The 24838-nt window shown below is 41.8% G+C and overlaps 4 protein-coding genes and 1 long non-coding RNA gene across 12 annotated transcripts; 2 read left to right on the top strand and 3 right to left on the bottom strand.

Annotated features, from left to right (window-relative positions):
• Window positions 1-759: 759 nt before the first annotated feature.
• On the bottom strand, window positions 760-3460 carry LOC135366145 (SPRY domain-containing protein 7-like). Its single transcript, XM_064598798.1, has 5 exons — window positions 3268-3460; window positions 3049-3165; window positions 2832-2992; window positions 2660-2762; window positions 760-2434 (listed from the first exon to the last, which is right to left on the bottom strand). The coding sequence occupies exons 1-5, from the start codon at window positions 3377-3379 to the stop codon at window positions 2337-2339; spliced, it is 591 nt and encodes a 196-aa protein (XP_064454868.1). The 5' UTR covers window positions 3380-3460; the 3' UTR covers window positions 760-2336.
• A 255-nt stretch (window positions 3461-3715) lies between these two features.
• LOC135366982 (RING-box protein 2-like) lies at window positions 3716-4614 on the top strand. 2 transcript variants are annotated; one of them, XM_064600023.1, is made up of 4 exons: window positions 3716-3835; window positions 3901-4072; window positions 4213-4260; window positions 4379-4614. In XM_064600023.1, the coding sequence occupies exons 2-4, from the start codon at window positions 3901-3903 to the stop codon at window positions 4495-4497; spliced, it is 339 nt and encodes a 112-aa protein (XP_064456093.1). In that variant the 5' UTR covers window positions 3716-3835; the 3' UTR covers window positions 4498-4614. The 2 variants fall into 2 exon arrangements, with proteins under 2 accessions (XP_064456093.1, XP_064456092.1); XM_064600022.1 differs by lacking the exon at window positions 3716-3835 and having other exon boundaries at window positions 3844-4072.
• LOC135366978 (sister chromatid cohesion protein DCC1-like) lies at window positions 4615-10612 on the bottom strand. Of its 5 annotated transcripts, none has more exons than XM_064600013.1 (14): window positions 10027-10612; window positions 9301-9416; window positions 7615-7742; window positions 6532-6690; window positions 6285-6456; window positions 6020-6148; window positions 5839-5929; window positions 5610-5748; window positions 5490-5536; window positions 5334-5413; window positions 5164-5241; window positions 5005-5090; window positions 4883-4945; window positions 4615-4804 (listed from the first exon to the last, which is right to left on the bottom strand). In XM_064600013.1, the coding sequence occupies exons 3-14, from the start codon at window positions 7668-7670 to the stop codon at window positions 4693-4695; spliced, it is 1212 nt and encodes a 403-aa protein (XP_064456083.1). In that variant the 5' UTR covers window positions 7671-7742; window positions 9301-9416; window positions 10027-10612; the 3' UTR covers window positions 4615-4692. The 5 variants fall into 5 exon arrangements, with proteins under 5 accessions (XP_064456083.1, XP_064456086.1, XP_064456085.1 ...); XM_064600016.1 differs by having other exon boundaries at window positions 5334-5410; XM_064600015.1 differs by lacking the exon at window positions 9301-9416.
• LOC135366976 (structural maintenance of chromosomes protein 4-like) lies at window positions 7131-24615 on the top strand. 3 transcript variants are annotated; one of them, XM_064600008.1, is made up of 26 exons: window positions 7131-7244; window positions 7644-7725; window positions 7899-8041; window positions 8124-8315; window positions 9193-9369; window positions 9858-10022; window positions 10089-10216; window positions 10288-10428; window positions 10986-11136; window positions 11676-11789; window positions 11869-11976; window positions 13394-13515; window positions 13584-13824; window positions 14347-14508; window positions 15273-15313; window positions 15397-15584; window positions 16417-16652; window positions 17073-17199; window positions 17326-17377; window positions 17456-17593; window positions 18747-18891; window positions 18970-19143; window positions 19955-20134; window positions 20756-20988; window positions 21973-22156; window positions 22226-24615. In XM_064600008.1, exons 2-26 carry the CDS (start codon window positions 7662-7664, stop codon window positions 22517-22519), a joined length of 3900 nt encoding a protein of 1299 aa, XP_064456078.1. In that variant the 5' UTR covers window positions 7131-7244; window positions 7644-7661; the 3' UTR covers window positions 22520-24615. The 3 variants fall into 3 exon arrangements, with proteins under 3 accessions (XP_064456078.1, XP_064456077.1, XP_064456079.1); XM_064600007.1 differs by having other exon boundaries at window positions 7161-7248; XM_064600009.1 differs by lacking the exons at window positions 7131-7244; window positions 7644-7725 and adding an exon at window positions 7758-7840 and having other exon boundaries at window positions 7935-8041.
• Window positions 12291-24733, bottom strand: LOC135366984 (uncharacterized). Its single transcript, XR_010414330.1, has 3 exons — window positions 17028-24733; window positions 16415-16665; window positions 12291-13650 (listed from the first exon to the last, which is right to left on the bottom strand). It is a non-coding gene; the product is annotated as an uncharacterized LOC135366984 (long non-coding RNA).
• Window positions 24734-24838: the final 105 nt, after the last annotated feature.

Below are 24838 nucleotides of genomic sequence, written 5' to 3'. Positions count from 1 at the left end.
AGAGGAATGTAACTCAAGAAATCACGTGCACTAACCACACAAGCTGGCCCGCCTCACTCTCATTTGATTCAGCGAGTCAGCATGGTGACACAGGTGAGGGTACACCCAGTTTCCCATGGAGGAGGGGTCAAGGTGTGTCGGGACCAGGCTGGGTTCCATGCCAAAATTTGGCTATGGATATCCTGCTCGCTTTCGTTACATACTTTCTGGTGAAGAATGTTCAGCTGGCCATGCGACTCACCTACAAAACTGCTCTCCAATACGTGTTTAACACTAGAGCCTGAAGTTTTAGGGTTTATCCCGCTTCTTCCCTGAATTTGCACTGAGACTTGAAGGTTGCCTTTTTGGGGAGAAACCACATTTTTAACAAGCAAATTGCCCTCACTGAAACGTCTGTAGCAGTGCATACTAGCTTGTTTGGCAGCAAACACAATTACATCACCATTTGTACCAAACCGGTATAGTTTGTTGGAGTAATAGAGCCAGATTTCTCCCCAAATTGAACATACTGAAAGTTTCTCCACCCAAATTCAGATTATTTTAGAGCACATGTTTATTTCCCCGATTTTTGGCCCCCGAAAAAAAAAAATTTGGTAAAAAAAAATATTTCCCGAAAACTTTAGGCTCTATTTGAACCCACTCAAGACTCAGATAAAGACTCATTTAATTTTCTAATCTAATCTTCTTTTCTAATCTTAATTTTTAAAAATCAGAGCCATCAAATCTCAGGTTGCACAGACATGTCAGCACAATTGACTCTACACTTCTCTAAACCATTTTTATTTGCACAAGTTTTGCACGACAAGCCGTGACAGAAGAACTGCCGCATTTCTTAGGCTGTGCCCTTGAGAACATGATGGAATGAGGTAAAGGGTACACTTTCATTTACACAACGTTCAACAGACCTTCTATAAGAAACCTTCGACCCACCAATAGACGATTTCAGAAATTGCATGGATGGCCCACCAGAGAGCGCCGCGTTGCGAAAGCCCCGCTGCACCTTGGGATTTAGTTTTCATGAGTCAGAGAGAAGAAGAAGAGCGCAGACGGTTTCGGTTTTCTCTCTCCTTCACCTCCCGCACCTTCGAGCAACAGGCAGAGGAGCGCGAATGTAAACCATTTCCCACGACGCATTGCGCGATGCGCGTGACTTGGGCGACGGAGGGCCCCCGTGCGGAGCACAAGGGCAATATCTGAAATCGCCTATTAATGACGAAACTCTCTGTGAAGCACCAGTTTTTTTTGTTGCGTTGATGAACACAGTGGGGGGCAAAAATGTTGATATTGTGTGCCTTAGGTCATCTTTACTAGGACTTTACTCTGTTGTAATGTTTTCCTTATAACTAGGGCCTGACTTTTTCAGGTTTTATTTTTGGCCAGATTCGGGTGGTAAATATCGGGTGATATTTTTCATTTGAAAATTCGGGTGTATTCGGGTTAAATCCCGTCACGGCATATTCTGTCGTCAGGAATTCGGGTGCATTCGGGCGATTTTTTTTTGTTTAATAAAAATTTGTCTTAACATGGAACTAATGTTTAGCAATGTTATCAAACTTTATTTTAAAGCACGCTTATGAGTGTGCCACACGACCTGGATGTTTTCAGGTAGATTTGGGTTAAACCCAAATTTTACAGATTGCGTTCGGGGGGTAAATATCGGGCGTATACGGGTTTAACCCTAAAAAGTCAGGCCTTACTTATAACATACACAATCATCTCTACCCATTTTGGATGCTTATCTTACTTGTATCATACTTGGCAAAGAACTGAATAACGACATAAGACAAGTGGGAATATGGGTGCTTCCCCATGGCACTGGACACTTTGTGAGATGTGGTAGTATTCTACAGTGCGAAACCAGAACATGCACGAGCACAGCTCATTTCAATCGAAAAACTCTTCCACTTCTTCAGGTTGTAAAAACAAAATATCCTCGTTACAACTTATTAATAATCTGAAAAAAAGTCAGTACATTACACCTTGCTAGGGAAGAACTATGAAATGTCACTATACTTATATTATTATTTGTGTTACTATACACCCTTCCCAGATTGGACTAGCATAAAAGAGCACAGATGTTAAGTGGATGTGTAAGCAGTGCACTAAATGATCGTTATCACATTCATGTGCTCTGTTTCAGGACGAAGTTGTGCTCTGGAACTTTGTTTTTTCGACACAGGGGCACTCGCAAACAAGTTCCTAGCACCTTGTGCTGGAAGTGTTTGCCCTTCTGTGCTGGCTCCTATGAAGCCTTCACAAAATTGGCATTGTGAAGCAAGGACTGAACAGAGCACATTCAAAGAGGGTAGTATGGTAACCCTGTCAAGAGCTGTAGCTCACAGGAGAGACTGCTCCACCATGACCTGCTCGAATCCCAAGGGTGGCGTGTGATAGAACCCAGTAAATACTGCGTCTAGGACGGCTCCCTGGTCAACTGGGAAAAAAAAGGAAAAGGTGTGAATGGAGTGATTAATGGTGATAGGATGGGATAAGGCAACACAGGGTATTCAGAGCAAGGATAGCCATGAGACAGTAACAGAAAAGAAACAGCCATGGCTAGAGCCCCTAGCTTTCTGTGATTCCGCAAAATTTAGCGGAGTTGGCCGTATCTCGCGGAACATGCCGATTCCCTCTGACTGAAATATAAGTTCGTACTCACCATATAATACCGGATAGACTTCACCTTTTATTCCTGTGACTGGAATGTGCAAATCTGTGCCGTTTAGGTAGAAGTTCAGCTCTAAGTGGTCGTATGTGACACCCTGCATTTGCAAGTGTGTGTGTAGAGTTTTTTACTGTCTAGTCCAAATGAGTTAAAGCACACCACTTACAATGATATCCCCTTCTTGAATAGTCTGTTGAACTTTATGTAAGGTGTCTTTGCTGCGCTGTACCGTTCTTTCGCTAGTGAGCACTGTGCTTTCCGCGTCTTGACCCAATGGCACACGGTTCAGGTCAGCTTTACGAGTAGCAACCCCGATGCCCCATACACCTGCGTCAAAATGAACTTTAGAACTGAGCAGATATCCTAGAGCCTTCAAAGCAAACCTGTTTGTTGGAGTTTAACTTCGAAGTAAGACTTGTTTTGGACAAGCGGCGCTGTGGCCAGCGCTGCTCCGCTACCGCAGATCCTTTGACTGTTCTTTACGATGACTACCTCCTGTCCTGCAATGCATATGTTGCATACCAAGTATTCTCAAAGTGTTGCATATGTCCACGCAACAGTAATGTAAAGCGTATTAGCCTCTAGTGACGAGCAAAAGTTACCCATATGCAACATGTCCAAAGTAACCCTTGGTAGCCTGCTAACATCGGAAGCAGTTGGGTTAAACCCACTGGAACTAAAGCAGCGCCGAATACACCCAAAGCAGGTTGCCATTTGAGTTTTGACAAGACCGAAACACGGAGCACGTCAGAAACCTACTAAAATAAACAAAAACAAGCCGCAGTCTGGATTGGATTTTGAAGAGGCTAAATAGGCTGACTAGATAATAATAATGATGATGATGATCTTAGGACCGTTCTTTTTGTATCCAAGCCAAGCCTTGTATGAGGCCATGGATAGTAATGATGATGAGGCTGCCGAATTTCTTCCCTGTGGCCCATTTTATTGGATGCATTGTGAAAAGTACAAAATGAAAAATGCCTTTACTGGCAACAGTTGCTTCCCACAAACTGACATAAGTAAAAAAAGGAGGAACTCCTTCCTCTTTCTTGAGTATTCTTCTTTGTCAAGTTGGTTACACTTTGAAATGATCACATTTTCTATGCCGTGCGCCACATTTCTGCTTTGTATGATGCATTTCGTGCGTTTTGGAGGACAAAATTAATTGATGTACGAAAGTGAGCGAGTCATACGGTCATTCATTTTCATTCATTTTTCTATTCGTCCATTTCAAGATGTCAGCTGTATCAGCAGCTATGGCAGATGAGGATGATTTTGAGAAAGATGGAGATATCAACGGACAAAAGCCCGACAAAATGTTTGTTCTCAAAAAATGGAACGCCGTCGCGATGTGGAGTTGGGATGTTGAGTGCGACACCTGCGCGATCTGCCGCGTTCAGGTGATGGGTAAGTACGGTTGAGAAACATTGCCAAGCGTGACTGTCATCTTTCGTTCATACCAGTAAACAGTAATTACGCGTGTATACTTGCAACAAGCCGCGGTGGTTTCTATACAAGTGTGCATTACATATTATTTCGTCTTGCAGACGCATGCTTAAGGTGTCAAGCAGAAAACAAACAGGATGACTGCGTAGGTACGTATACCCTGCAAACTGATCTCTATACACCACCCTGAAATGCTATCTCCTTGAGTTTGCATCTATTTATAGATTGTGAGCCTCGATCTTTTATTGTTGGGCATTTGTTTTGCAGTGGTTTGGGGTGAATGCAACCATTCCTTTCACAACTGCTGCATGTCGCTGTGGGTGAAGCAGAACAACAGATGCCCCCTGTGCCAGCAGGACTGGCTGGTCCAGCGCATAGGGAAGTGAAGATATTCACTCATCTGCATATATTGTGTATATATATACATTCTGCTAGATTTATTTAAGTTGGACCTTCTGTCATCTTCAAATAAAATTGCCAAGTTTTCTTCCTTCGTACAGAAATGTCTCCACAAGAATAATTTATTAGTGCGAAACGAGTATGTGTAACAGAGCATGACAGAAAAAAAAACAAACAAGCTTTTATTTTGCAGAGTGTTTGGCAGCGTACTTCCTGACGCCATTTTCCATGAATGCACGAGCGTGTTTCATCAGCAGCGTGTTGACATCGCCTTTGACCCCCGTGCAAAGGTCTCTGGAAGGGTTTAAATTCAGCAACATCTACACCTCCATTCTACACATGCTCACACACACAGAAAAACTGCAGCCTTACTCAATGTACGGACGTATCTCGCTCATGGTCCACTTTTCTTTCTGTCGAAACAGTGCAGCAAACCTGTGAAGAAAATAATCTGATTTAGGAATGCAACCACAGTGCAGGATGAAACGAAATACCTTTCAGATGCCTCCTGTGGTAGATCCCACTTGTCAAGCAGATAAATTGATTCTGGTATGCTCATATGGTCCACAATGGCCAGGCCCTAATGTGAGAGAAGATGAAGAAGATTATTACATACGTTGTGAGAGGTCCGCACTGTATATACACAGTCTTACCTCAAGCTGTTCCACATTTACGTGGATCCCTTCTGGAACGCTTTTTTGCCACAGCTCCACAAATTCACTTAAATTGAACTGGAATATTTCAAAATCACAATTTTAATAGAAGTCCGTTGGAAAGACGCGTAGACCACCTTGCAGTACAACAGAAAGATTCAACGACTCACCCTATCAACATTCTTCAAAATGGCCTGGGCAGTGAGTCGACAGATGTAGTCGCGATTCAACGAGTAGAAACCTTCATCTGCTGATTGAACCGAGTTACCGCTGTCTATAGCTTTTCGTACAAAGTAATAATAATAAAAAAATAAACAAACATTTACCTGGACAGGGTGTTGTGCAGTGCTTGAACACCTCTCGGACGATTTCACTGAAACATTGCTATCCACTTTTTAGGCTTCATCTCTCGCTACAGAATTTGACTAATTGAGATAGGAACGAACCTGGGCTCTAGTTCGGCTACATTTGTGACAGCTTCCCCCATGGGAACCTTGTCCATTGGTATTGATTCTGCCTCTATGTAATTAGTTATGAAGTTGATAACTCTGAAGTGATAGTCTACATCCAGGAGCCTGCAAAATCCTTCAAACAGAGAGACAAGTAGCAGAACATCCTTTCTCCAATTAAGAACAATGCGGCAGTTTTTCGTAATCAAATGTACTATTTTGTTACCATTGAGCTGAACAACAGGTAGTTCATCCAATGTAGATAGTATCTCGGACTCTCTGGCCTGCACAACATTGAAGAGGTCATTTAATGTGTACTGCAAAGTTGAAAGAAAACGCGTATTAGCTAAGACGGGAGATAGGTAGAATTAATGGAAAATAATACCACAAATGCTAACGTTCCAAACCTGGTCGGTCGTGTCGTCATCCTCAAGCTCGGTACCTTTGAAAGGCTTGCGTTGCAAGAGGTCCCGCAGTAGCCTTAAACGTGAACTGCATTGCCGGAGCTCAAGGTAGGTGTGGAAGATATTTGGAACCTACACGTTGATGAACAGCATTGTTAGTGCCTTGGGTGTGATCGACACAGGCTACTATGCGATCTATAGCTGACTAGCTTTTTTTTGTGTGTGTGGACGAAGTTTCTGTGTGATCATTGTTCCTAATCAGCTTTACCTGTTTTGGAGACTCTGTCAGACTGTTATCATCAACACTTCCCATTTCGGCAGGAAGTATCAAGTCTGGTACAAGCAAGAGGGAATTCGAAGTTTCGGCTTCCCGCACTTCAAAAGTGCATTTGTTGGTGCACAAGACAGCAGTATCATCATCTCGTCCTCTGAATGTTAGTCTGGGAGAATGAAGGCGTTATATACATACACAGTATGCGCACGCGTGTATATACAAAGCACAATGTCGTACTTACACATCGCCGTTTTTCAGATCTTTGAGTATGTCTTCATCTACTTCCATTAATAGCAGTTCAGAATCTTGCGCGTTTGAAAACGAGAGCGGCTGTACTATGTGTTTAAGGTCTTTACGATCGAGTTTCGCTTGCGTCAGAAATGTTTCCACGTCTTGCGACCTGCAAATGACAAGTGGAAACGAGAATCTATGAGTGACCTCCTGTAGCAGACGACAAGCTTGCTCGTAGAAACTGTAGCAATGGCAGAGCTGAAGGAGAAATAGTACGTAACTTAATGAGCGTTATCTGAATTCCTGCAGGTAGATTAATGAACGAATGGAGCTACTAACCGCATCATGCTAGAAGTAGTCGAGGACGTATACTACAACATTTGCAATCCTACTTCCATTCCTACTACAGTCACAAATTGAGCGGGAAATTTCGTGAGTCCATTGTTGTGCACACCTGCAACTGCATATTGGCTTTCCCGGCTTTCCCTTTGAAACGGGCACTGGTGACGTATTGGTAATGAATTAAAAAAAATTTAAATGATTACACATTCACATGATGCATATAATTTGCCATTTTTTATATTTCACCATTCCTCTGATAGGGATAGGCAGGCACAACACCCTTGCCCTTGTCTCTTTGTCGGCTGCAACGACGGGGAACCGACTGCTGTAACAGGCAACACTGTTCGTCATCTTCCTGGCGGGAAGTTGTGTTTTGTGAAAGTAGGTACGTAAAAAAATCATATCATTTGTATTAGAAGTTTTTTAAATGTAATGAATGGATATATTTTTGAAAGAAACAACCGTTGCTCTCTACATATTGCGGCTTGCGACTCTTGTTATTGTGTAGCAATATGCATACCGAAACATTTAGTGTTTGTATCATTGCATTTGTACACATCAGTAATAACTACTTGTTCTGTGCTATTGCTAACTTAATTTGGTTATGCATATCATGCCGAGGTTATCCAAGTGCCGCCTCATTTCAAATGAAACTAAATTAAACATAGTTAATAGTTGGGATTGCACATGTTGTTAACTCAGAACAGAAAAAAAGTGGCTCTCACAAATGAGGTTCTGGTCATTTACTCACGGTCGCTGTAATTGAGTATGCACATATAGTACGCAGCAGAGGAGAAAATGGCACATAAGACGACGGAGGCCGTTTCTGATGAAGAAATGGATGAAGAGGAAGGAGGAACTCGTGAGTACCCACCCATTCTGTGAGGAAGAAGATGTGTGATGTAGCAGGGGGCCAGCTCTTTGAGTTGGCTGTGTTGTTAGGTGCTGCCTTGTAACTGGCGCATGTGGTTATGAACGTAAGTTATTTTTCACAAACTAATTGTTTTTTCTCTTTTTGCTCATCCTGTCATGAAGGTATCGGCGACATTTATGTTCCCCCACCACCGCCAGCATCCTGTACATTCGACCCCACCGGACCCAGGTTGATGATCAAAAGTATCGAGAATTACAACTTCAAGTCCTATGCGGGAAAGAGGGTCTTGGGTCCCTTCCACAAGGTAATCGTAAAGCTATCTAATTTCCTGCGCAGTAATACCTGAAGGTGGATGGCACACTAACAAAGGTTCGTTCCTTGAACAGAATTTCACAGCCATCGTGGGACCAAATGGCAGTGGGAAGTCCAACGTGATTGACTCAATGCTGTTTGTGTTTGGGTACAGAGCTCAAAAGATCCGTTCAAAGAAAGTTGGGGTGCTCATTCATAACAGTACCAACCACACAAACATCGATAGCTGCACCGTTCGTGTATACTTCCAGAAGATAATTGATCAGGTTTGTTGAATTTTAATTTAACGAATTTATAAGAAATCGTTCCCTGACATAATCTTGTTGGCAGCTATACACGTGTTAACCTAAGAGCAACAAAATGTAATGAATCAACCCTAGTGTCTGCATGCTGCTTGTTGTGACCACGATCTACTACATTATAACGACCATGTCATACAGACCCCTTCCCAGTGCCGCATTTGGAGGCTAGCGGTGGCGCTACTCAAATCAATCAACTTAAACACACCGATGCACAAGCTGAAATTACTGTCACTGCTTAGTGCCGAAGCAGGAAAGAGTCTGTATAATTTCGATTGTAACTCCTCAACGGAATCAAAGTTTTGAATTACGGTAACAAGGTCGAAATTTACATTTTTAATTTAACATTTTCATTTAAAGTGAACTTGTTTTTGCATTTTTGTGATGTTATAATCTACATAGCAGGGTTGCGGAGTTGCCACTCCGGGGTTGGATTGATTCTGGAATTATTCCAGATTTGTCAGAGCCCGAAATGGAATTGAAATGGAATGGCGGAAACTGTCCTAGGAATGGAATGGGAATGGAATGATCTGGGTGCCACACGGTCAAGGGCGAAATAACCTTGTCTTTGTTCTTTTTCCGTGCTGGGCAATGTGAATCTCCTGTATAGCACTGCTGGGCTAGCTAGTACGGTTACCGGTCCCATTTCTTTTATTGGTGGAATTAAAGGAATGGAATAGGGTTGCCAAGCCATTCCAGGAGTGGGAATTGGCCATACCTTTCCATTCCGAGGAATTGAAAGGAGTGGAATTATGACAAATCTCTATTCCTCGGAATGGAATGGGTGATCCCATTCCGCAACCCTGGTACATAGTGTTGCAAAGTGCGTTCTGTGAAACCGCAGGATGGAGACCGCTATGAAGTTGTCCCAGGATCAGAGTTTGTGGTTGGACGTACAGCACATAAAGACAACACTTCCTACTACACTGTCAACGGGAAAAGATGTACATACAAGGAGGCTGCAAGGCTGCTGCGGTCATTTGGCATTGACCTGGACCATAATCGTTTTCTCATCCTCCAGGTACAAAATTGCCATATTCAATCTTCCTTGTGTGGCTGCGCACATTCCTAGGTCACAGAAACATAAGGACAACAACTAATTTACCGTGTGGTGACATAAGCGGATACAGATGCCAATCTCTTGTACGTTGTACATTGAAGTGTTTGTGAGCTGTAGTTAACAGAAGCTAATTTGCCTCTCTGCCTGTGTCTGTACCCAGGGTTTGTACAGAGCCTTGAAAACCATTGAACCTAAAAGTCCGTATTTCAATGCCTTGTAAGCCATTGAGTTTTGGGACTAGTATTTCTTCAGGCTGTCATTTAACGAACAACACCACAGCTTGGTTCCCAAGTCAAGTCCTCCAGAAACTAAATCTTTTGGATGGCCTTTTGGGCCGTTTTAAAGTGTTGTTTTTCCAATTTCCCAAACATACATTGCTTGCAAAGCTTTCCTACATTAATTTCGTGTTATTCACCAGAGAGCTGCAATAACCATCTAATCTCATTCAGGGTGAAGTGGAGCAGATTGCCCTCATGAAGCCCAAAGGGCAGACTGAGCACGATCAGGGCATGTTGGAGTTCCTGGAGGACATAATTGGGAGTTCCCGTTACAAGGAGCCCATCGATTTGCTGAACAAGCGTGTGGAAGAGCTTACGGAAGAAAGAACTGATAAGGTACCTTGATGCTTTTTTACCTAGACTTCCTGCACTGGGCTTCCATTAAATGGTTTTCTCTTCAAGCTGAACCGAGTCAAGCTGGTAGAAAAGGACATGGAAGAACTCAAAGGGGCCAGGGATGAGGCTGTGGAGTTCCTGAAGTTGGAGAACGCTATTACAGTCATTGATAATAAGCACTATCAGTTGTACAGGTAATCCTTGTGAAAACTCTGTTCACAATGCTAAGGCGGGTTCACCACCATGAGGTCTCATATTTGCGCAGAGAGAAGGAAAGAAAAGCTGAGGCTAAGGCTGCAGAGGACGTTGAAGCAGCTCGTCAAGCTGTTCAGGGCATACAAGAAGAACTGGAAGCTCAGAAGAGCTCGAAGAAAGAACAAGAAGCTGAGTTCAACAAAGTCTGCAAGTAAGCACATTGGGGAATCCTGAACAAGTTCCATGGGTGACAGTGAAAATAAAATAGTGTTCGTAATTCGATTCTGGAGTTTTGGGGAAATATTTTTTGAAATTCGGAGGTAAAAAATCTGGTAAATAAACATAGGCTCTAAATTTATGTGAATTTGGGTGGTACAAGTTCCAGTATGCTAAATTTGGGGGAAAATCGTGCTCAGTTACTCAAACTAACTGTAGTGGTTTGGTACAAACGGTGATGTAACTGCATTTGCTGCCAAACAAATAAGTTAGTGTATTCCTGCAGACATCTCAGTGAGGGGAATTTGATGTGTAAAAATCTGGTTTCAGCCTATAGAGTCAACCTTCAATTTGGTGGGAAAATTCAGAGAAGAATTGGGCATAACCCTGTAACTTCAGGTTCTATTCATAATTTTAGTTCCATGCAGTCTCAACACTTGGGAAATCTAACATCTTTCATGACATCGCGAGACATTCCGCTTCACTTGGTGTTGATTAGAATGTGTCATGTTTCAGTCCTGTATGACTTACCTTCATGTTTTGTGCTCTTAGGGAGTGTGAGAATAAAGAGAAGCAAGTAGAGGAGAAGAAAGAGCAGTATGCTGAACTTGAACGCAAAGACCTGCAGTGCAGGGAGACAATAAAACATTCAAAGTCCAGGGGCAAACAGCTGGAAGCCTCACTCCAGGCAGAAAAAACCAAGGTACTATCTTCATCAGAGATGCTGTCAAAGTAAACTTTGCGACCGTTATTTTTTGTGGACTTTGAAAGGTCCCGTGAAATATTGTTGACAATGGTGGGAAGGTATACAAAAATTTTAATTGTCAACGAATGAGGATAACTTGCCCACTGAGCATAATTAGAGCCTTGTGTTTTAGTGTTAAACTTGGTAAAACCAATGGACCTTTTTCACAATGGCCTCTATATGCATGCGTATGACCTTGAGGTGCCATGGAGTGCATATGGATCTTCGTATGAAGCAGCACTCACTTTGTATCACTTATGGCGTTCTTTGGCTTAGCAGTGTAGGCTCGAAGCTATTGACATATAGTCTGTCTGGAAAAGATCGTGCTTCGACCCAAGTACAGAATTTCATATGCAGTTCGCAATTTGGTTCAAATAGTTATTTATGCACTTCTGTCTTTTGAATATTTTCATGTTCGTAGCTATTTCAACCCTTATTTTTTTAAGCATTCAAAGGTATTTCACACTAGTTCTCATATTTTTATTTTATTTTTTCAGATGGAGGAACTGAAAAAGCAATGCACAAAGCTTGAGAAGGACATAGAAAACTTTTCTGCCAAGCGGGAGAAATTAAACGCTGATAAGGCAGAAGGAGAAAAACGGCTTGCAGAGGCATGTGACAACCTTAAGAGTTACAAAAGCTGGATCCACGTGATCTCAATGCGTCACTACTTTGCGGAACGTTTTGCAGGTGATGGAGTCCCTGAAAACTGAAACCGTGGGCCTTCAAGAAGAAAAGGCTGTTCATGAAGAAGAGCTATTAAAAATGCAGAAGGGGGTTGATGAACACAAGTCAAAGGTACGCCTGCCTTCGTAACTTTGCAGTGTCTGATTTAAACGTGTTGGAAGCCCACCTCTTGTGGCCAGTATTGTGTACGATGGTTGATATGGATAGCGGAAGGTCAGGTTCTTATGGAATTTTAACTTGTCTGACCTAGCCGTGTTACTGTATAATATGCAGGATGTTTGCTCTAACGTGTCCAGAAATTATATTTAAAACGAGCGATAAAAGAAAAGCAAGTGGTACTTTTTTGCTACTTGAGTTGGAAACATGTACTGCTCCACTAGTAGCACCTGTTTCTTAGTCAAGTAGCTGAAAAGTAGCGCTCGTTTCTCTTTTATCGCTCGCTTTAAATAAAATTTCTGGACACATTAGAGCAAACACCCTGTATGTTGTATGCTGATGTTCACATTACTTTGCAGTATATACAGTACTTGGCTGATTTATTAACTAGCTGTTGTCAAAACACTGATTCAGTTGTTTATAGGGGTGTACAAATCCGAATACTATTTGAAGTCTAATCGAATATTGAATCTAATGGAGGAAAAAATGTCGACTACTGAAGTGAATATTGAATAGTCGTGCAAAGCTTACAATACACGCTTTTTTCACTAAAAGTTTGCAATTTCTAGCCCATGATTTTAGTGTAACTTTTCTGGCATTCACTGTCACACAAGACATGTAATCCTTCTGTGGGAAGCCCCTACTCTTTAATGCCACATCATAGTATTTCCTGCTCTCAGGTGAGAATATACTGCGGTAATTATCTTGATTTCAAAATTTGATGTCATGCAGTGGCGTGTTACACAGATGAGGCTTACACAAAGCCCCTTTCTCAGGCGAAGTATGCACAATAAACTTGGGCTAACGTTAGCTTAAGCTAAACTGCAATCCATCTGTGTTGGTCTTGCAACTTTGGCAATTTTGTAAAGCAGGCTTTAATTTTGTAAAGCAGGCTTCATCTCATGCAGGGAAGCCCACCTTCGGGAGCTGTCATCATATTCGGCGAATATTCTGAAAACCTAACATTAAATATTCGATTCGTGGGTCGAATACTTCCGAGTGATTGATATTTTATTCGAATTTGGGAACTCGAATATTCGCACTCCCCTACTTATTTAAAATTACCGGCTTCATTAGTGCCACCCCAATTTCAAACAGCGATTTCTGCCATGCAGTTGTCTTCTGCCATAACGTTGAGATACTTATCGTGGTATGACAACCGTATGTTACGTGCTATTTGTTATGCGTTTTTATTTTGCAGTAGTTGCAAACGTTGTACTGTATGACAATTATTGCCCTATATAAGTGATTTCTATGAGGCTTTCAAGAACGTATCATTTATAAAAGCCATACTTTAAACCCCCTTACATCCAGCAATGTACCTTTGTGTAATTTCTTGCTAGACATATCTGATAATTTACTTTTTTAACAGTATGACATTGCTCAAGCGGAACTAGACCTGTACGTCAGCACAGAGCGAAGAGAAACGACGCGGTTGCAGGAAATCAAAGACAATCTCGATTCAGCAACATCAAGCTTGAATGAGAAATCAAGGTAAACGCTCCTGTTGTACTGCTGCAGTGTTTGTACACCATTGTACTTACTTTTTTTTTTTTCTTAAGTGCGCTGTCTCGACTGGAAAAACTCGTCCCTCAGCAAGAGAAGCAGTTGAAACAACTAGGGCAGGAACTGGAACAAAAAATTGGGGAACAAAACCAGTTGGAAGAACAGCTGCGAAATGATAGGCTCAAGGTCGAAGGTTTACGCTCTGCTCAACAAGCAAGCAGGTCTCGTAACCGTGTGCTCGACTCGCTGCTGCAGGAGAAGCAATCCGGTCGAATTCCTGGCATCATTAACCGCTTGGTAAGAGCATAAAAATGTTGAAACCTGATTAGAGCATGAAGTTTTGGGGAAGTATTTTTATTTTTATTAAATTATTTTATTATTATTTTATTAAATTTTTATTAAATTCAGGGAGTAAAAATCGGGCAAATTAAAATGTGCCCTTAATTCGGGTGAAAGGACTTCCAGTATGCTAAATCCGGGGAGAAATTTGGCGCTGTTACTCAAACTAACTGTACTGGTTTTGTTCAAATGTATGTATGATGTAGCTGCATTTGCTGGCAAGCAGGTTAGTCTGCGTTCCTACAGACTTCTCAGTGAGGGCAATTTGCCAGGTAAAAACCTGGTTTCACCTCAGAGGCAACCTTCAAGTTGGAGTTCAAGAATCGGGTTAAACTCTACAACTTCAGGCTCTAAGCTTGATGCACAGAGAGATAAAGTGGTTCTTGCAAACACGTTTCATCATCACACGGTTGGCTCAGGTTCACGTGCGCTATGTGCCACCAACTTGTCTGACTTGGCTCAACTTTCTTCTTGTTCTAGGGTGATTTGGGTGCAATCGATGAGAAGTATGATGTGGCAATTTCGACAGCATGTGGCCAGCTGGATTACATTGTGACTGACACGGTGCTCACGGCGCAGCGTTGTGTAGAACACCTCAAGAGGCACGACATTGGCACTGCCAACTTCATAGCCCTTGAAAAGGTGAAACACTATATGTTGCATAGAACTCCCAGCACCTCAAAGGATTATGACAAATAATTTCCCTCGTGCCATCTCTGATGTTTCTTGGCACCATTCTTGCTTTTTCTGGTTCAGTATTGTGTCTGAGCTCTTCTTACCCCCAGATGTTCAAAACGAGATGCATATTGCTCAATATCTTTTCAAACAGGGACTGGAAAAGTTTATCCCCAACTTATATACTGTCCAATAGCAGGGGGGAAAAAATAGTGTTGCTAGAGCGGGTGGTGAATGCTTCCATTCTTTCTTTCTTGTTCTTTTTTTCACAGTTGTTCCGTGTAATTGTCACTCCTGTCGTATACCTTCCTTTTTGGTGCATTCCTAAATTTATTGTTGATGTAAGGTTACCTGTTTCCGTGTGCGCAAATCCTTTTTTTTTTCCTTTTTTTTTTTCCAATTTGTAAGTTGGGACGTTGACTTGTATTTTATATTACAGCTTGACATACTGTAAACATACTTTAATTTTCAATGTAATAAATATCACAAATTTAAAATCTCTAAAAATTGTACTCGCAAACGCAGCTTGACGTTTATCCCACGAAAGAAAACTGCACTGGAATCACAAAATTAAACACTCGCGAATAACTTTGCAAATGCCTTGAATGCGTGAGATTCGCAAAAATTAATATACAACGCGAATAAAGATACGTTTACAGCACTTGTATTGAGGTTGGTACAGTAGGTGAGATATTCTAGAGCTTTTGAACTTATTGTATTGAGTATTACAGATGAGTTGCTGGATTCCACATACGACGAGAAAGATCAAGACGTAAGCACTGCACATCCACGTACTACTTGCATGAACAAAGAAAAACACCAGCTCTTAGTCAACCATAAATCTAATTCTCGCAGACCCGAGAATGTGCCTCGCCTCTTCGACCTCGTTGCCGTCCGTGATGAGAGCATCCTGCCTGCTTTCTATTTTGCACTGCGGGACACTCTAGTGGCCGATGACTTGGACCAGGCAACTCGGATCGGTCTTCAGGGCCGCACACGATACCGTGTCGTAACACTCAACGGAGAGCTCGTTGACGTCTCAGGTGACGTGGCACACCATTAATTAGGCTTATATGGGTCGCATCTTATATGGGGCGCAATTCGCGATTGCTGTATTTTGGGGCCTTCATGTACTGACAAACTTGACATCGAAAAGAATAAACCGTGTTCCTAACGTATAGAATAACCAAGTTGCACGCGAGCTATACTTGTTATTTACGCTTATACGGATGTCGTTGCTAGCTGAAAATTGATCATGGAAAATGTCGTTGGGTTTTGTCATAAATGAAATTAAGCCAGAAGCTGTTACGAATATGCAGGGTGTCTGCCAACCATGGAAAACCAGGAATTGATGGGGGAATTTTGAAGCAATTGGGAATGTCAGGGAATTTGGCCAAAATGTAGCTGAAGTCAGGTGGGAAAATTGAAGAATTGAATTTCAATTGAAAATTGTTCCGTGACGATGTGCAGCAATTCGCAAGTGCTGACCAATGGGTGAGCAGCCGCACCACAGCAGCTGTTGCCGTGAGTTTGCCATTATGACCAGCTCAGAGGCAGAAAAGTAGGGTGGCCTCACTGGTACTACTCAATAAATGTTATGAGTGATCTGTATCAAAACTTAGAAGGAGGCTCCAAGTTCTGTTTTGTTTTGGTCAGGGAATTCACATGAAATTGTCAGTGAAAACCTGGAAAAGTCAGGATATTTGAAGGCTGCATTTTGGTAGACACCCCGATATGGCATCTGCTTCTTCAACATGGACAAGTGAATGGCCTGCAATGATCCCTTTCCCGACCCCTGACATTGTTGGCATTCACCCTTTTCACTTTGTAGCTGAATCACTCGTAAAAGAAAGCTTATTATATTTGTCCTTACAGGCACAATGAGTGGTGGTGGTGGGCGTGTCTCCAAGGGCAGGATGGGTCGTGCTGTTGTAGAAGACACTGCATCTCCAGAAGAGGTTGAAGCCCTCGCTCAAGCCGTGAAGAACCTGGAGGGACGAATTACTGACCTGCGTGGCAGCAGGAGTGTACTCGAGGGCAAGATTTCCAGCCAACGGAAGGAAGTTACCGCTTCCAAGCACTCGCTGCAGAAGTTCCAACTGGAAGTCAAGGTGCTATGTTTTTCTGCATTTTTAAAATAATTTTCAATGGGGGCACTGTCGCGCTTTGTGCCATGTGGGCTTGATGCGATATGAGCAGGGAGTGACCTTTCCGGGTTAAATGCCTTTCTCAGATACGGGTGGTAAGAATCGGGCGCTATTTTAAAATTTGTAATTTGAGGAGAAATCGGGCGATAATTGTGCCTTCACATGTTATAGGGTGTTTTTGTTTCTCCTCTTGTCTATTAAGCTACGGATCTATGCCACCAGCTTCCTTGCTACCTCTCTATCCTCTAGTCTGTCATAGTTCTCGCAATTCTACTCACAATCCTATTTAAAAGTAGAATTTTATTGTTCACTGATTTGATTACATTTTTAAAAACTTACCGTTCAGTTTGAAGTCTCTTCTCAAAATTCATTTTTGGCTCGCAGGGGCTGCAAAGCCAACAGTGTTCCTTATCAAAACAACTAGCCGAACAAGAGGAACGCGTGCATCGAGCTGCTCCAGACTCTAACCGGCTGACCACTTTAAAGGAGAGTGTCACTGAATACAAAAAAGGTAATGCCAGAATTTCAAGCATAACATTCGGCATATAGTTTTCGAACTTTCTCTTTTTTTTTTCAATCTCTGAGCAGACCCTATCTCTTTCTTTAACTACATGCTAGTAAACGCTTCCTTTTGCAGTTTATGACAAAACACTTTCTGGATGGAAGAAAGTCGAGAAGAAAGTGCAAGAGTAAGTGTCTCTTCAAGATTAACTGGCACCTGCGCTTGAGTTGTCTGAAAGGGACTTGATTGACGTTTCTTTCTGCAGCTTGCATTCCAAAATTATGGAGATTACTGAAAGTCGTATGGGAAACGTGCAGCAAAATTTAGACAGTATTACCAACCAACTAGATGCAACGTCCATGCAAATAACACGGGCAACAACGGGTATCAAAACTGCTGAAAGGTGGGTACAGATGATTAGATCACTTGATTGACCTTTGAGTAATCGACCTTTGGTAATAACGGTGCAAACCCATTCAAGCCACGACAATAACCGACAACAGTGAGGCATATGCAACTGAAAGACACCACTTTGACCTGTCCCATTCCAGAGCTGTTCAGACAGGGGGGGGGGCTAGAAGATCGGCCGAATGGCAGGCCCGCTTTTTTGCTTTTTTTTTTTTACGTCAGCCAACAATTTACGTGCCTCAAAACCACGTTTTTTGCAATTTAATTTTTCAGCTGTTACCAAAGCACTAGGGAATGTATTTATGATGCAGTGGGCTAAGTCCAACATGCGCTTTCTGTTTCTGAAAAGAAAAAAGAAACATACAAAAAACACGAGGTTGACTTTGCAAATTTTGGTGATCAATTGGAAGAATATGATTTCTCGCAAATTAAATTTGATAAAAGTGCCCATAGGTCATGGCAAAAAGCACCCTTGCTCTAAATAGCGTGGACCCCATAGTGTTCAGACAAGTGCTTTTTTTTTCACATTACGTTAAACACACTGTTATGAAAGTTATTTTCATAACCATAAAGCTCATCAACAAAACTGTAATGCACCAGAGCAATTGCCGCACCTGAGAACATGCAAAATACATCTTATTATCATCGGATTCCATAGACGTTGGCCAAATCAGCAACAACATGACTTTAGCAGAGCTGCTTCTGCTTTACCTTACCATGTGCTAAACAACAATATAACTTGAGCTTCAACAACACATACTTAGGGCCTGACTTTTTCGGGTTTTATTTTTGGCCAAATTCGGGGGGTAAATATCGGGTGATATTTTTCATTTGAAAATTCGGGTGTATTCGGGTTAAATCCCGTTACGGCATATTCTGTTGTCAGGAATTCGGGTGTATTCGGGTGATTTTTTTTTTTAAATAAAAATTTGTCTTAACATGGAACTAATGTTTAGCAATGTTATCAAACTTTATTTTAATGCACGCTTATGAGTGTGCCACGCGACCCGGATGTTTTCGGGTAGATTTGGGTTAAACCCGAATTTTACAGATTTCGTTCGGGGGGTAAATATCGGGCGGATACGGGTTTAACCCTAAAAAGTCAGGCCCTACACATACTCTGTGCTTCTATGTGCATTGTGTTCCAGAAACCTAAAAAAGAGTGCAGAGAAGGTGACGTCCCTAGAAACAGAAACTGTTGAACTGAAGGAAAAACTGGAGGCAGCAAAACGAGAATACGAACAAATGGCTGACATCGGTAAAGGCTATCAGGCAGAATTAGATGCACTGAATGTGAGTGCAGCCTTTGTTACTTTTTGCGATTGTATGAGACAAAGAAAGACAAAGTGCATAGTCATTTCTTCTATGCAGCAAGAGTTGAAGGCATTAAAGCAGAAGCTAAGTCAGGTACACACAGAGGTGGATAAAGGAAAGACAGCCGAGAATGCTCTTAACTCGAGGCACATTGAGCTGAAAAACAACCTGGAACAAAAAGAACTCCACCTGAAGGAGCGTCAGGCAAAGGTTCACAGCTGCCAACACCAAGTAAGTAATGTAGACTTAGATACTTCTATGCTTGGGTTTCATAGTCTTTTTTTTTTTTACATATATTGAGGGGGTAAAAGACAAGTTTTGTTTCGAGAGCTGTAAAATTTGGCGATATATGTACTCTGTGGAGAAGCAGACTTTCGAGTGGAAAATTAAAAAAAAGCCCAAAATGTTTATGATTCAAATTGGGGGAGGGGGTTAAACAAGCTGGTATTACTGGGATACACCCTAAAACACAAAGCTCCATGTATACATTGGCCCTGTCTCATAGGGCTAAACCCGTTAGAACCTGTTTTTACCCTCGACTTGCATCATGATCACTTTGGGTAAAACCCAAAACATGAACTTGCAAAGTGCCAACTCCACCACCAATACGGGCAATGGAGAATGCTAAGCATTGGACACTCAGTACAGCTGTTCCACATCTCATGTTGACCTAAAATGCGAGAAGCACTTTTCTTTTTTTTCTACCTGAAAATATGCTTTTCCGCCCAATATCTCCCAATTTTACCTTGTTTTACGGCTCCTGAAATAAAACCCGACATCACAGGACCCTATTGCATAGCGTCCTTAGTGTCCATATTGGTGGCTGAATTTGCATTTTGTCAAGTTTCCTTTTGGGTTTTACCAGAATGCACCCTAAAACACGATGCTCTATATATACGTGGGGTCTGACTTTGCGTGATTCTACTCTGTTACGGAAGGACTGCATGCGTGTTGATTCAGCTTACAGTACACTGAGTTGGTGATGCTACCATTATTATTATTATTTTTTTTTCATTCATTGTGATATTGAACTTGTTTGCAGATTGAAAAGCTAAAGTGTCACAAGATCGACGAAGAGGCACCCGTAGAGCTACCCCAGTACACTGCTGAGGAACTCGAAGAATTCAATGAAAAGGACTTAACTGTTGAGAAGGCTACCCTAGAGGGAAAGCGGGATAACATTAAGCCCAATATGGCAGCCATCTCGGAGTTCCGCAGAAAGGTAAGGAATTGTGTAAACTGTTGTTCCTTCCAGTTTATTCATTATTCATCTGAGACATACCATTATTATGTTGCGATAGGGCCGGTATCTGAGGTCAGAAGAAACCCAGGACACAAAAGGAGGCCAATAGCATTAACCCGGTTATCAGGGAAAACATCTGCCAAGCAGAGTTTTTCAGATTAATCCGAATTGCTTAAAATTTTACTGAAGTACATTTTTTCGGATAAATCCGAAAACCCGGAACCCTAGTAATAAGTTAGCTTAACACTTAATCATTAAACATGTTGCTGACATGCCAGCACCATGCTGGCCGGGCACTTCCGGGCAATCTCATTTGAATAAACAGTTGCGCACGTTGAGTGTCGGCACAGTTGCATCTGAAGTTGGCCCAGGACGCACACTAAACCCCACTCCTTTCTGCTGTCATCTCTTCATCTGTCCACGTCCCTGCGCCACAGTTCTAGTTATGGGACTCCTTTCTATATATAATGTGCAAATGTACTGTTCTATGAAAATTGTAATTTGTAAAGAGTGTGTTATGTGCAAGAAAGTTCAACCCCAAATTATTACACATAAGATGCATTGTTTGCCTTACTCATTTGTCACATGTCTGCTCTTCAGGAAGCCACATACAAAGAGCGTGTAGCAGAGCTCGAGAGCGTCACGCAGAAGAGAGATGAACAGCGGAAACACCACGAAGATCTCCGCAAGCAACGACTCAACGAATTCATGACAGGATTTGGCATCATTACTACGAAGTTGAAGGAAATGTATCAAATGATCACCCTCGGAGGGGATGCCGAACTGGAATTAGTTGACTCGCTTGACCCCTTTTCAGAAGGCATCGTATTCAGGTTTGTGCGTTAGATCATACACTAATGTGAAACTCTCACACTAACGTGTGTTACATCGCTGTTGTTTTAGTGTGCATAACCATAAGTTCGTTTAGCGTGTGTGTGAATAGTAGAATGCAAGGTCAGCAAATGGATGTACAGGGTGGGTGCTCTAAAAGGTCAGTCTCATCATGCGATACATGCGATGTTCAGATCACTCAGCACAGAACATGAGAACATGAATTCACCATTTCCGTTCAGCTCTGTCAACCACACAATAGTACTTCGTTGTTGTGCAAGAGATGCAATAACAAGTTAGAGCCGGGCGAATAGCAAAATTTTCATTGCGAGTAGTTTACGAATAATTCACTTACACTGCGAATTGAATCAGTCATTTCTTGAGATGGCGAATCAAATTCACATAATCGGAAAGGCCCAAATTGAATAATTTTGAATACTACCTCATGGTAAAATATTTTGTGGTATTGTGCTCATTAAATGATGTTCTGCTCCAAACATGTGAGCCTTTTCACCCATTAACATCAGTACATATACTTACATTACTTACTTACTTACATATCAGTACATTTACTGGAACCTGCAATGTCCAGAGTACAGTGTTGACCATGAGCTCAAAATTTGCAGACTATAGTGACAGAAAATTGTAAACAGTGTAAAGCGGGCTTCACCCAGCGCTCGAGCGTAATGGGGTCAAGCCGACTTGCAGAATGAAGCCACACACCAAAATGACAATGGTGGTAACGTGAAGTGGGCTTGACCTAACTCTTGGATGTAATGAGGCGAAGCCGACCTGCCGAATGTAAAGTAGGTAGCGATACCCCGCTTCAGTACTATTCGAAAAATATTCGAAAATTTCGAATACAGAAAATAGGTTGCGAATAGCATCAGATATTGGTTTCATAATCAACATTTCGAATATTTGCGCAGCTCTAATAACAATGCCACAAATGAATTAAAAATTGCGTTCTGTTTTGTACTCCACAGCGTGCGACCTCCCAAAAAGTCTTGGAAGAATATCTCCAACCTCTCCGGTGGGGAGAAGACCCTAAGTTCACTGGCTCTGGTCTTTGCACTGCATTACTATAAGCCAACACCTTTCTACGTCATGGACGAGATCGATGCAGCATTAGATTTCAAAAATGTCTCCATAGTCGGACATTATATCAAGGTAAGCAGATTTGTGCTAGAACTGCTATGGCTTAGTTAACACGACCCTGGCGCTGTTGACTTTCTTTAGGAGAGGACACGGAATGCCCAGTTCATAATCATTTCGCTGCGGAATAACATGTTCGAACTTGCTGACCGCCTGGTTGGCATCTTCAAGACTTACAACTGTACAGACTCGGTCACCATCAACCCTAAGGTTATGATCAGTCCTGAACCGTTGGACAAGGCAGACTGCCTCAGCATGCAGTCAGCTGGAGATGCCACGGATGCTGGAGTGCCAGCGTCTAATGCTACCCCGGACCCCAAGCAGCCATTACCTACACCAGCAGAGGATCAAAGCATGGATGAGGCGGTTGAAAAATAGCCATTTATCACATATTTATATGCTTCTGTGTGTTTTTTGCTTATGAAGTGTTGGATTCGGTGAACAGTTCGGTGAATTGCACAGTGGAAAATTAACCCTGAACAATGTCTGTTGCGTACAGCAAAGGGCAACTGCCATAGCCATCCACCGTAATGCTGAATTGTCACATTCACTACGCCACGCTGCTTGTTATGATGGAGTCACATCAAGAGAAGTCTAAGTACCTACAAGTTTGGTGATACAATTATAATGTTGACGTTTGGGTTATTGGAAGCATTCTGTGCAGAAGAAAAATGCTGGGAAGACAGAGACAATGCCGGGCAAAAAGGACAGACGCATGCGCTGAACCACACTTTTATGGAATGCTGCCAACCAGCCCAGATTTCAACGTTACATCACCTAATTTCTACCTCGGATCTGTCTTTTGTTTTTTCTGACTCCATCATCACGACCAACGTGGTTCAGTGCATGTGATTGTCTTTTTGTTTGCCGTTGTCTTTGTGTTTACCTAGCACTGTATGTATTTAACACTTTAATGTCAAAACATGCTGATATGTGTGATGTTGCTGTTGAGAGAACAGCATGTTGGTATTGCAGAGGGGTTCTCTGTTCCTTTGAGTTGTGGCTTGTGTGTTAAAGCAGTCTAGGTTTTATTATGTTAGCAACTTTAGCAGTAAAATAACAGTGGTACGTTTTGCCAGTTTTAACAGCATGATAATTGTTAGTATGTCCTGGTAAGGGTTAGGACCGTTTCACACTACATATTTGTTACTACAGCATTGCATAGAACTGCATTCCAGAATGTGGTACACTCCTCCTCAGAATGTGACCTACAAATTTAGACAGTCTAATTCTTCCAATGATTTTTGAAGTTGTATATTGTACTTAACTTGCTTGATTTATCACGTGTCATAGCATTAAAGGTGTTTCAGTAGCTCTGTCAAAAACGTTTGATCAACGTTTTTCTATGGGCAACTTTTGCTGCTTACTGCAAGTAGTTTTATGAAATTTTGATTGAAAGAAATTCAATTTCTTCAGTTGAACTCCAGAATTTCCCAAGTCAATCTAACGTTCTTTTTGCCAGAAACAGAAAATGCATGTGGTATTTACTGCAGTGGCACTTCCCTACTATAATGCCAATAGCGCACCAATTTTTTTTTCCAGCTATCATTGCAGCAGGGAATGTAATTTTGTAATGAAGGGGGATAAGTCCAACATGTGGTTTCCGTTTCTGGCATAGAATATTACGTTCACTTGGTAAATTTCTGAGGTCGGTTCAAGAAATTAAATTTCTTTCTATTAAAATTTGATAATGTTACTCGTTCCCAATAGTTGCCTACAGATAAGTGTTATTGATTGCATATTTTGCAAATTTTGACATGGTTACTGAAACACCCTGTATATGCAGAGTGTGTTCCATCAGTGTTAATATCACCCGCTTGGTTTATCGCTTACATGACAGCATTATTCTTTGTATGTACATAAGCAAGGTGTGTGACACACACCCTGAGGTTGCACCAAACAACTTTATTTTGCTGGTGATTAAGGTTCTTCAAGTGCTGCATGCCTGTGAATAGAAATCGGCAGCACACATGGCGCAAATTGTACAAAACCAGAATTTAGGAAAATTAGTGCTATTTGTGAAAGTTTAATTAAACCCATTGTTAAAATGTGCCTTGTGACTTTGAAATATCACTAACATGTTCTGAATAGTTAATGGAACTGTGAAGTAGCTTTCGACATTTTGCATTAAATGTTGTGAGCCGTGAAAAGTTTGTTCTCATTGTACGTATTGCCCAAGTGTGGGCTGTGTTACCCAATTGTAAATAGAAATCTTTCCAGTCATTTGCGAAAATATTTTTCATTTTTACCTTTACCCTTTACTACATTACTTTTACTTTTTATTGCATTACTTTTACTTTTAGTGCCTTTACTCTCACTTTTTCCCTTGCATCGTTCTATACATATTTGAGTTGTGTAAATTAAACGAGTTTCTTTGAGTCTACTGGACTTTTCGTTATTTTACCCAGATGCCTAGATTCTGGCTTTTTAAGCACCGTGCCGCGAACATTGGAAATAAAGGGCTTCCTGCTTGAGTGAGAGAGAGAGCTTCAGTGAGCGAAAGTCAATGCTCTAATCAAACAAAAGGGAGCAGCCTAATCGCGGCAGATCTCCCTCGATACCGCTGGTTCCGCCACGTCTTGCCACCAGTTGCCACGTTGGATCATGCGCTGGATACGTTGACGAAATACTTCTGTAATACCTCTTATTCTGAACAGTTACTTATCACTAAATACGTTTGTAACTGAACGATTTATG

The sequence above is a fragment of the Ornithodoros turicata genome, chromosome 8, assembly GCF_037126465.1.
Source record: "Ornithodoros turicata isolate Travis chromosome 8, ASM3712646v1, whole genome shotgun sequence".
Classification (NCBI taxonomy): Eukaryota; Metazoa; Arthropoda; class Arachnida; order Ixodida; family Argasidae; genus Ornithodoros; species Ornithodoros turicata.
This window is presented reverse-complemented; position numbering and strand designations above follow the sequence as displayed.